Here is an 11,771-nt window from a genome sequence, read left to right as displayed (position 1 = left end):
AGATCCCTGCCAACATTTAAGCCAGAATTTATGCCAGCATGTAATCCAATAATAATTTGCATAGTGAACATTACAAAAGTTAAGTTAAATCATTTTTGCTACAAGTTAGATTTTTCAGATTTAAACGTATTAGTTGAAACTGTATTTTTTTTTCATATCAGGAGAAAAACTGGTTTCTTTAGATGTAGAAGAAAGAGCTGAAGCTATGCTATGTGACAGTGAAATTTAGTGTAAATATTTTATGACATTGTTACACTCCTGCAAACTTGTATAGAGATTTTTCATTTGTTGCACTATGTATGTCACAAATGACAAATTTAAAGGTAGTTAAGTTAAAGATTTGCAACTATTGTGCCCTAAGTGAGCAAGAAGAAAAATGGATGAAAAAAACAAATGATCAAATGAGTGGATGGATGGCGCTGCCCTGTTTCAGCAAAAGGCAGCAACTCTACAACAATATGAAGGATGAATAGCTTTAAAGTGGCTGGAAATAGCCCACCCACAGGAGCTCATTACTTATATTACTTACTAACCCAAAGGTAGCACAGAACATACAAGTAAAAAAACTTTTCTACATAATCTATACCATGACTAAAGCATAATCTGCAGTAATTTGGTCATTAACCACAAGGTGGAGCAGTTCGAAGCATTGTCGCCTTGCAGCAAGAAGGTTCTGGGTTCAAATCCCAGCCTGGACTCTTTCTGCATGAAGTGTTCTCCCTGTGCATGTGTGAGTTCTCCCTGGATACTCCACCTTCATCCCACAATCCAAAAACAAGACTGTAAGGTTAACTGGCTCCTCTGAATTTGTGCTTAGGTGTGTGGTGCAGTTGTGTTTTCTCCTTCTCTGTGTTGTCCAGTGATTGACTGGTGACCTGTCCAGTGTGTACCCTGCCTCTCGCTCAGTGACCATTGGAGATAGGCAGCAGATATGCGACCCTGTAAGGACAAACACGCATGGACAATATGGATGGATGATCTGGTCATTTCAAAGCTTCTTGCAGCCATTTCTTCAACACTGTTTCTCACAAAAAGAGGTTTTGCATTAATGTGAGTTTCTGACTGAAATCCCCAGACTTCGGTGTGCTATGAAAAAAAGCCATTGATAATTTTACTACCACACAATTCGATCCATCCATCCATCCATTAACACACACGCTTATCCAATGTGGGGTCGCCAGGGGTGCTGATGCCTGTCTCCAGCAGTCAACGGGCGAGAGGTGGGGTACACCCTGGTCGCCAGTCCCATCTCAGGGTTACCACACAATTGTTTTTATTTAAAACATTTATCAGGAAAAGGATCCATTTTCTTGCTTCCAGTTCTCCAAAATGTAAGAAAGTCTACTTCTCACTTTAGTGGTCCAATGTTCGTAAGAAACCATTTGGTGTGGTAGTTCAAATTTATAAGGTCAGAAAAATCAAAAGTCTCTTCGGGCTTCTGTTGCTTCAGGCCGTCATTTATCATCCTCACTCACCTTCCTGACATTTCACCACAAAAAAAACCCTCTAAGTCTCCATCAGCATGCTTTGCGTCATTTCCTGGTGTACAGGCCTTGTGCAGAGATGTTTCGGATGTCGTCGTGTGCCAAAGGCTCAGCGGATACTAGAGATAACAGGAGCATTTGAGATAGAGTAACGCCTCAAGGGAGGAAATCCTGAGCAAAGAGTACGAGTTCAGATGTTGGAAATAATGAAAATTTCAAACTCATAGTTGATGATTTCACAAGCCTGCTTTGAATCTTCTTTGAATATTAACCTTTGTATTATTTTTTTAACACTCAATCTAGGAAAACCCAGACAGAAAAACATGAAAATGAAAAGGTTTGTAAGTACTTTGTAGATGAAAATATATTTTCAGGTACTTCTTGGTAATAAAAATTAACATGCATTTTGTAAAAGTGTTGCATGAAAATTACATATATGTTCTAGACATTATATATGTTCTAGAAATTACAGTTTGATTACATTGCAATCACCCAAAATATTGAAGACATTTTATGTACTTTAAGAAAAAAATCTGGTACAGTGAATCACAAAGATCTTGCTCTTTAAGGATTTCCAAGTTGTGATATTTTGTGACGCTGTGAGGTGAACTTATTTGAAAATTGCCAAGTCTGGATAAAAAAAATAAATAAATAAAAAAAACTGAATAAAAATCAACATTTGTACATTTTGTTTTGTTTGTTTGAAATTCAGATATTGTAATATTACAACACTGAGTTATGCAGGGTTAAAATATCACCATTAAAGACCAAATCTTGTTTACTTTCCAGTAAACGTCTTCAAAGTCCCTCTCAATTGAGGTTTTTAGCTACATCTTTTTCTCTCCTGGGTCATTCTCTTGCAGCATAAGATGGCTCTTAGTCTGACCTGCACTCTGTACTTCCTTCTTCCCTTTCCTTTACTCTCTGGCAATGACAGAGTCAGCACACCCCTGAGAACAGATTCACCTCTATTTAACCGAGTGAGTTGGCTGATGAACACAAACTCTGCAAGACTGCCTTCTCGCCAGCACGTTTTCATCTCTTCTCTCAGCAGTCATGAATATTATCTGGGTCTGCATCTCTTCGCTTCTGGCTTTTTCTTCTGTTTTCTCTGATCAAAACACAAGCAACATAAAAGGTGAGCGATCTTTATTTTGTTACATTTATAATCAACAGCAGAATTTCTCACCTGAAGTGACTTTTTGCTGCTTCCAGTTTTCCCAGCAGCCAACCAGAGCACAGCTGGCGTAACCCAAGTGAGTTACCAAAACAATCAAAACCAGCTTCAGTATGCCTTCAATGCCTCTGAAGCCCGGAAGATTTGTCAGTCCCTCGGACTCAGCATCGCCTCGAAGGCTCAGGTGAAGGAAGCTCTCAGCAGAGGTCTGGAAACATGCAGGTCAGACCACAGCAATGCTTTCCAATGACTGCCCAGCATAATTTAAAATAAATACCTGACATAATACTTTGGGGTAATTCAGGTATGGTTGGACTGATGAGCAAATTGCAGTCATTCCTCGAATTCACGCATTGGCTAATTGTGGCCAAAACAAAACTGGACTGGTGCTGTGGCGAGCCCCCGTAACAAACCGGTTTGATGTATTCTGCTTTAACGAATCAGGTATGACTTTATTTTTCTACTCATTTGCAAATTAAGTGGCGCATGTTGTATCATATAACTGTGACGTTCTTCATATTCATCTATGTTCCTTATGGCTTAAGCAGCAATACAAAGCAGAGCAGATGCTCGTTGGTATGATCAGTGGTTCCCAACCCAAGTTGTTGAACATAAAAGTTAATTTTAGGACGACCACAAGTTTGAAAACTGCCATAACAATTGGTAAGGTTTGTATTTTTACGCCCTAATTTATTCCTCAAGTTTGTGATGAGGTGATTAATGCCTTGATTTAAGCACTCTTGTCATAAGAAACCCAAAGTTTTCTGATGTAAAAACACAAAACATGCAATGTCTTCCCAAAATAGATTGCAAAGTGGGATATTTACAGTTTATTACACCTTTGACTAGGTATAATTAAGATGAACATTGATTTTCATAGATTTGTCCCCACAAAAAGTTTTATTTCCAATTTGCTTTTAAATGAAAATATCTGGAAAATGCATGTTGAGCCTTAAGGTGCCTCAAAAGCTAAGTGGGTTATTGTGAGGGTGTTATTTTATGGGTCAGAAGCAAAAAGGTTTGGAAATAGGTGAGTTGTTAAAGAAAATCACTGATCAGTGCACTTTTGACTAAGCTGTGACTAATGTCATTTATATGGTTTTATACAAAACTACACAAAATATTTTTCAGTCCAATTACTTTTGTCCTATTTTACAATACTTTTTTTTATTATTCTGTGTGTAAATACTTGCAAATTACAACCATAACGACCAATGCCATAGAAGCAAGTCTTTCCTAATCTAATCAGATGAATTCATGTTCATCCACAGATGCAATAATACAACTGAAGGACACAGTGACTAATAACCCCCTGAGCAGCTCTGAGCATGCAAACTCAGTAAACTCCACCCTGTCTACGTCCTCGTCCTCCACCCATCCTCCTTCCTTTACATCAACTGATGAAACCGTGAGCAATGAGGTGGAGCCAGCCCGATTTGTTGGTAGTGCTCAAACCTTTGCTGGATGTAAGCTGTTGAGCAGTAAAGAAAATTTTATACCAGCAGAGGGGGGGAGAGAGGGGGGTTATATAAAAACTCATAATATGAGTTTTTTTTTTTCCCTTTCCTTTCTTTCAGCAAAAGTTGTACTCATCTCCTGCATCTGTGGCCTACTCTTTACCATAATGTCTTTAGTTGCATACTTAAAATTGTGAGTGATTCTAATGATAAAACATTTAATACATTAGAAGAAAAAAAAACAGCATTATTTAATTATTTTCTCTATTTCAATCTTTGTGAAAAGAGGAAGGCACTGCCATTTGCGCTCTGACGAGAAGCAGCAGCAGCAGCAGCAGCAAGATTACACCCAGACAGAAGAGTGGATATCTGTGAAGACCATTGCAGAAACCACTAAAGAAGTTCAGCAGGATCAGAGAATAGACGTGGACGATGGCGAAGAATAAGCTTTTTTTAAAACTATGTTTGGGAAGGAGAATGGATATGTACCTATTTAATATTTTGTGTAATCTGTCAGTCGGTGAAGTTCTGTAGTTTAGCCACTAGAGGGACATGTTTACAAACATTTTGATTGGCAACTTTTCATTGTTATGATTCTCTTTGTAGATTAAACAAAAAAAAGGCAACTCTCTTGCACATTTTTATTTCATGAGATCTTTTTCTAACAAAACAATTCATAAAACACTTTAAAGAAGACAAAGGAAATGTCACATGTCCATATTTGTCTTTAAACCATTTTGTCTCATCTCTGGCATTCAGTGTATACTGTGAGTAACAGTATTACAATTTTTTATAGCATACACTTTTCAGAAAATATGTTGTAAAGTATCATACTTTATACATATAGGTATTACGTAAAAGACAATAGCAAGTATAAATCAACTTCACAAGTCTGTCCCGGTCTTGGTAAGCTGTAACTACTTTTTTGCACTTGAAGAAGTGATCTTTACATTAACTATCAGAGCCATTGGGTTATTTTGAAATAAAGCAAACCAATGGTAACAGAGAAGAGAGAGAGTTGTTCTTTTGTCTGAAGTTTCCTTTCAGCTCTAATGGGAAATCATAGCTTCAGACTTCACTGCATCGGCTATGAAGCTGAGCTCGTTGCACAGCGTCTCGTATCTGTAGGCCATGCGGATCTGTGCAACGTTTGTCCGACGGATGTCATTGCCCTCATGTCCGTCCTTTAGGTAGTTCACTCCTAAGAAGTGCTTCTTTTCCTTAAAGTTGTTGCATATAGTTAGTTAGCTTTGGACCAAATTTGGTGATGCCTGATTATAGTCAGAAATCTTTTTACAAGTGTCTCAAATTACCTGGTGACTCAGCCCACTTTGCAGCACACTGTTCCTGGCAATCTCACAGACATCACAGGTGCTGAGCTTCCACAGCTGAGCTGCTATGGCGTACTCTTCCATTAGAGGTTCCTATGACAGGTTAAGTTGTGTAGCAACAACTATTTACATAAGTCTAAATCTGCATCCTTGAGTCTTAAGCATTGCAGAAGTTGTGTCCCTACATGTTTTTACCTTGGTGTAGTGGAACTGCATGGGATCATCTGTGGACAGTGACACACACAAACCTTTGTGTAGAAACTCTCTGAGAGGGTTTTTGGAGTATTCCAGGAACAGGCTATTGTTGCTGAGGGGAGACATGGCAATAGGTATTTGGGCCAGGTAGTACAGGTACTGCAGCACAGGACTCTGTATAAAAAGATAAATATTACTCTGGAAATCAGTGGTCCACAGAGAGAACTCTTGCTTTGATCGTATGTCTTTTGTGCGTCTCTAAATGTTTCAGATCCCATTATTAATCTGAAATGGTAAATAATGCTGCACCAAGGAAACCGATTTTAGCGTCAAATTTTAGTGTGAGGAATATAAAGTGTTTTTAAGAACATTTTAGAAGTGTCCTGCTGCCTCATGGAATGTCACTGATTTAAATAAATTTCTTATTATTTAACTTCCTTTGTCTCCCCCTACAGTTGCCCTGCTCTTATTTCCAGTTGTGTGAAGGTTCAAGACCTTAACAAAAAAAGAAAAACACCGGTATCCATATAGACATTTCCTCAAAAAGAAGAAGAAAAACAAACCACACTTAAGTCAGCTAATTCTTCCCTATTCTCTGGTTACTCTTTGGTTTGATAATCTCTAATACAGAAAGGAGAGCTCAGAGTTAAGGCTCTCTAAATTTGAAGGTACCTTTTTCAGATTGAGCCCATGTGAGATGTTGTCTGCAGTCAGAAAAGCAGAGACCAGATGAGTGATCGATCCTGCTTCTCCACAATGGGGGCGAAACTGGAAGGTGTTCAGTCCACGCTCCCTATGGACGACACAAGTCGGTTATATGACATCCATCAAACTAAACTTATTTATTACTAAGATAAACATCCTTTCTTAATTACCTATGATTGTTTCTATACAAAATGAACAATCTACTGATGGCAGAATAAACACTGATGAGCTTTATAATAAGGTAGGGCTCACATTTCCTCCATGTGAGCCCTTCCTTTAAATGCTAATTGTATGTATGCAAAGAAACCATCATTCAGTCTTACTTCCTCAGGTTGTTGAGCACCATGATGTTGCCATACATGTAGAAGATGTAGTAGCTGTATGGAGGGTTGTCACGGGTGGTCCATTGTTCTGGCTTCGGGCTCCTATAGGAGAACATGTGGTTGCTGTGTTTGGTTTCATCATCTACGCTGTCAAAGCCTGAAATCTGCAAAAACACAAATCAGTCAGTGCTACAGGATCCTTTTCGTAACATTTCTGCAATAAACTGGTTTCGATAAGTGGATAAATAATCAATGTCCAATGAACTTTCTAGTCCTACTTGTAAATGAATGACCATGGATTTTTATAAGCTCTTCAAAATGCTGTTCTTCTATGTGAGGACCTAATGAACACTTGACTCATAATTATATTCACTTCATATGTGACTATCTTTACTCACCAAATTGCATTACCGCGTCTAAGTGACAGCATTTACAGTAACTAAGATGAGGTTTTCATAAAACCATCTACAAAATGTTTGTATTCTGCATAAACATTCTGAATAAAAAAAAAGCTTAAACTTCTTTTCAGAATGCATTTTGAAATTATAAACAAATGACATACATATTTGAGGAAAACGTGGAGTTCTTTGTGGGTTTGTGGATTCACAGTTGCCTTGAAGAGAGGAAGGAATATGTTCTCCAGAACCTTGGCAAAATTGGTTACCAGGTTCTTTGCCTTGAAAATATCACTTAAAAGAAAATAAAAACACTGTCAATACTTGTTGAAATTATCTTAGCTCAGAGGCTTTCGTGTTTTAACCGAGATGTACTCACTATATTCTAGGAACCTGAATCATCCACCTCATGTTTGGTGAGTGAAGTTTTTGCTGAATGAACCACTTTGCTAGACTGTTCCACTCATCAGTAGAGCGTCCGTAGATGGACAGGCGCGGCTCGGCGTACTGATATTTACTCTCTTCCAAATCGCTGGCCACCTCCTGTGGGATGCAAGGAAAAGTGTATGAAACTCTTTCTACTCGAGCTCTAATTGAAAATGCATGGCTACGGAATGAGGTACCTTTATAATCCGAGCAAAGTACTCTCCATTAAGGTAGTTGTCTGTTTTGAGGAAGATCTCACGGAGTTCACTGGCACCCATGGGGTTATACTTTGAATTGAACTTGTCAAAACGGTGAAACGTTTGCCTGCCCTGGAAATTTCATAAGCCACAAAGAGAGATTATGAAGTTAGCATGATGATCATTTGTCACTGAACTGGTAGTAAAATGAAATTACCTGGATTACAAGCAGAAATAGTAGGAGCTTGTAGGGAATAAGCTTTGTAATTTTTATTAAGTTCGGCAGGTAAAAATAAGAATACTTTGAAAATGCTTGTTCATTTCCTTACAGCGTGTACGTCTAGAGAATCCACAGTGAGGTCGTAAGCATCCATGCTGAGACTGTGGAAAACCTGCTGAAGGGTCATCTCTTGGCCATCTTTTTCCAAGACTACACGGTCTTTGTCGGTTTTGTATCTTTCCTGAATGAAGGTGAGTAGGTGTTTCTGAGGCATGCATGCAGCTGCATGAATGTGTGTATCCACCTGGAAAAAAGAAGCAATTCTGTGTGCTGAGGAAATATACAGTAAGCTGATTTAGATCTATTTCAACAATTTATAGCCTTAATTTAATCCAAGGGTTCCAAGTTTTTTTTTTTAAGTCCTAAATTCTGTTTTCACAAACATAAATGTTACCAAACAAAAGCAGTTTAAATAATTTAAATCATAATTACTACAATTTCAGAAAGATGTTGAAACCATAGTAAAATTGTATGTGTGATAAACTATTTAATAAAACATAATTAAAAACAGAGACTTTATTGTGCGTGCTTTAGATTTAAATTAGACTTTTGGTTTTCGGTTGCTATTTTTGATTTTGGCCTATTATAGTTTTATTTTCAAGGACTACAATGTTTACATTTTGTTTTACAGAAAAATAAATGTAAAAAAACATTGAATAAAATAAGAAAAAGTGATTTAGACAGATGCTGTATTTTTTAATCAAACTGAAAAAGAAGTAATTACAAAAATAATCCGTTTATGAACCAACATCACTACTCCAGAATGGATTGGATTCCTACTAAAGTTGAAACAAAGCTCATTACAGAACATGCTGGCTTATCTGTGCATTTACTGCTAGAAACAAGTTTCATACATTAAATGCAATATGGGGAAAAAAATCAACAAATAAATCTAAATTTTCAGGATTACAAGTATGATTGAGGGAAGAATGGCCAGTTTTGATCACTGGCTAATAGTCATTGTTTGTTCTTTGGTGTCACTGACTGAAAGCAATCATATCTATTATTAATATTAGTAAGACAATTAAATGTTATCTTCTGCTCATACTAAATCAAACAACCAAAAGAAAACTCACACACACCCAAAAACCCTTACTAACAACACACAGCAGCAGCACAAACCACTTTGGATGTGCTATTTTAATCATTTTCTTTAACTAATGTTTTTTTATACCTTGTAGATAAAATAACTACCTTCCTAACGTTGTAAAAGTCTCTGTGAGGAATGCTTTTCAGCTCCTTAAGCTCAGCCGTCTCGTTGAGTATCTCATGGAGATGGAACTTTGAACTTAAGAAGTTAAGTCTTCTGTGACAGTAGGTTTTGCTGAAAATTAGATTAGAACTTTGTTTACATGCTATGCAAGTGCTAACAACTGGTTTTTCAACCAGCATGACTATTTACGTTTGCAACTTACGTAGGTCCGTCTCCAATCATTGCCAGTAGCTCACTGAGATCTATGGCATAGGTCTCCAAATCTGGGTAAGGAAGATCAGTGGGCTGATCATTTTTGAGTGCCTCTCCATCATCATATACACACACAATCCCATTCCTCATCTTCAGTTCAAAGTTGAGATTCTCAGGGATGTTGTCCATGCTGTAGGGATCCTCACCTACTGTGGGACATGGGGACATGTCTGAAGGGCACAACAATGTTCCGTTAAGGACATGTAAAGAAGCACAAACACGGTTTAAAATGTCAGACACTTTATACCAGGCAGGACTTCGTCTTCTATGTCCCATATCAAGTTCTCAGCACTGCGGAGGAACTGGCTTGTAGTCCTACAGAATCTGTGATAAGCTAGCTTTGAATACTTCTCTCTAAGCATCAGCGCTTTAAACAGACTTCTGACAGCCTGCTCGTAATCTTCCAATGTGATCTGAGTGGGAGAAGGACATTACATATTTTGTAACGTACAAAATATGCAGATGTACAAAATACAAAGTTCCTGAAACTTTCTTGGAAGTTATCACACATACTCCTGCACAGTAATCTCCACTAATAGTGACTCTCTGGAAATCAGGACAGTTTTCTGTAACAGATGAGAAGCTGGAGCTCGTGGATCCGGACGGTGTAATGGAATCTGGGTGATCTGAAGGCCCTGGGATCTGGAGGGTCAGTGTCTTGGAACGGATCAGCCTAAAACTTTGTCTCCTGAAAAAATGTGTAACATAATTCTGAATTCTTACGTTCTAACATGATTTGATCGTTCTGCTCTTCAGATCTATTGAAACGGTAGGGCATACCTCAGAGGTTCCTCTGACTGTTGCTCTGCCAGCTCCTTCAGCAGCTCTTGATCTGGGGATTGCTGTAGGCCTATTGGACAGTCCTCAGACACACTGAACATTGACAAAGTATCCCGGTCGTCTTCTTCTTTTAGCGCTGTAGCATAAACTTTCTCTACCAGTAGCTGCTTCTTTTCCTCTGCCTCACTAAGGGTTACTTTTGGGAATTGACGAGGCATGTCTACAAGAGGGCAGAGGCTACATTAAATGGCAGGCAATAGTAATGTCTACTACAGAAGGTCTTGCTGAGATCAGTTTGTGTTTGGTAAACAAAACGATGTTCCTGTATAACGGTTTTAGTGCAGGGCAATCAAGAACAAGCCTCTGCCAAGTGGCGCCACCTACTGAGCTCTTCCTGAATTGTTTTTGTATCACTGCTGCTGTCAATTTTTATAATTTGCAGGCAGGCCATACTAACAAGAAATTTATATTAATTTCCCTAAGAAATTGCCAGGAGTTTATACATTAACCAAAGCAATGTCATTTCTATTTTCCAATTTTTTTATTGATTCACCCTGAAGCGGCATGTCTTTCACTTATAGTGTTTCAATGACCTCATTTAAAAATATTTTATTCTAACAAATATAATATAGTACATTTACATCCTCAGCAATGGTATATATTTAAGAGAGGATAATTTTTTACTAGAACGACAAAAGTTTCCAAATATTTACCATTACCTCATAACGTAATAGAACAAATATCTGCTACATTATCTACATAGGTACACATACTTTAAAAAAAAAATCTTTGACAAAAGTCGTAATGGGCTGCTTATAAAATTTATCCAATTTAAAGTATATGCCCAACATTCTGGTTCAGAGACATACTGTCATGAAAAACCACAATATTTTTAATAACTAGAAGTTATAGGGCCTGGATTGAAATGCATCGTTTTAGAAGATTAGAAGAAGGAAAATCCCACCCATAGGTTACAAATATACCATACATACAGACAGTAAATGCAAAATACATAAACATATAAAGAGCACAGATATATTTGAACACACAAAAAATAACTTCCTATCAGTCTCCTAATTTGGAGTTTTTAGTTACCCCCCAACTCCCCCCCCCTCCAAAAAAAAAAAAAACGTAAACATGTTCAGTGTCTCCTAGCAACAAAAGGTGAGAGAATATTTAACTGATTTGCACTTCTGAGATTTCCAGGCGAATTCAATTACAAATGTACTTCCTAAAATCAGAGGACGTGTTCGGGAGGTTCTACTAGATTCAAGGAGACAAACTGTGTTTAATGTGACCGACCAACTGCGCGATATAATTACACTCAAGAAATGACCCAGAATATTAAAGACACAGCAGACTTAGTTCACATCGAGAAAGTGCCTAAGTGAGTGAATGAAGTTTGGATAAGCTTTAACCAAGAAAAACTTTAGCATATAAGCATATACGCTTATGTAAAAAAGAAAGGTGGTGGCCGATATATATATCGGCCACCACCATATATATACCACATATATATATCGGCCACCATATATATATATATATGTAAATATATA

At 37.7% G+C, this 11,771-nt stretch overlaps 2 protein-coding genes across 2 annotated transcripts; one reads left to right on the top strand and one right to left on the bottom strand.

Moving 5' to 3' along the window:
- The first annotated feature begins 1,985 nt into the window (after positions 1-1,985).
- lyve1a (lymphatic vessel endothelial hyaluronic receptor 1a) lies at positions 1,986-5,127 on the top strand. The gene is made up of 6 exons (XM_007554105.2): positions 1,986-2,622; positions 2,700-2,883; positions 2,966-3,105; positions 3,933-4,127; positions 4,239-4,311; positions 4,405-5,127. The coding sequence occupies exons 1-6, from the start codon at positions 2,541-2,543 to the stop codon at positions 4,562-4,564; spliced, it is 834 nt and encodes a 277-aa protein (XP_007554167.1). The 5' UTR covers positions 1,986-2,540; the 3' UTR covers positions 4,565-5,127.
- ampd3a (adenosine monophosphate deaminase 3a) lies at positions 4,746-10,592 on the bottom strand. The gene is made up of 14 exons (XM_007554106.2): positions 10,216-10,592; positions 9,949-10,123; positions 9,683-9,848; positions 9,386-9,605; positions 9,165-9,294; positions 8,020-8,214; positions 7,691-7,822; positions 7,447-7,610; positions 7,235-7,361; positions 6,673-6,836; positions 6,317-6,437; positions 5,645-5,818; positions 5,432-5,542; positions 4,746-5,338 (listed from the first exon to the last, which is right to left on the bottom strand). The coding sequence occupies exons 1-14, from the start codon at positions 10,431-10,433 to the stop codon at positions 5,168-5,170; spliced, it is 2,268 nt and encodes a 755-aa protein (XP_007554168.1). The 5' UTR covers positions 10,434-10,592; the 3' UTR covers positions 4,746-5,167.
- Between the last annotated feature and the right edge of the window lie 1,179 nt (positions 10,593-11,771).

The sequence above is a fragment of the Poecilia formosa genome, unplaced genomic scaffold, assembly GCF_000485575.1.
Source record: "Poecilia formosa unplaced genomic scaffold, Poecilia_formosa-5.1.2 Scaffold61, whole genome shotgun sequence".
Lineage (NCBI taxonomy): Eukaryota > Metazoa > Chordata > Actinopteri > Cyprinodontiformes > Poeciliidae > Poecilia > Poecilia formosa.
The sequence above is the reverse complement of the archived record's forward strand: the minus strand, read 5'-3'. Positions and strand labels throughout refer to the sequence as shown.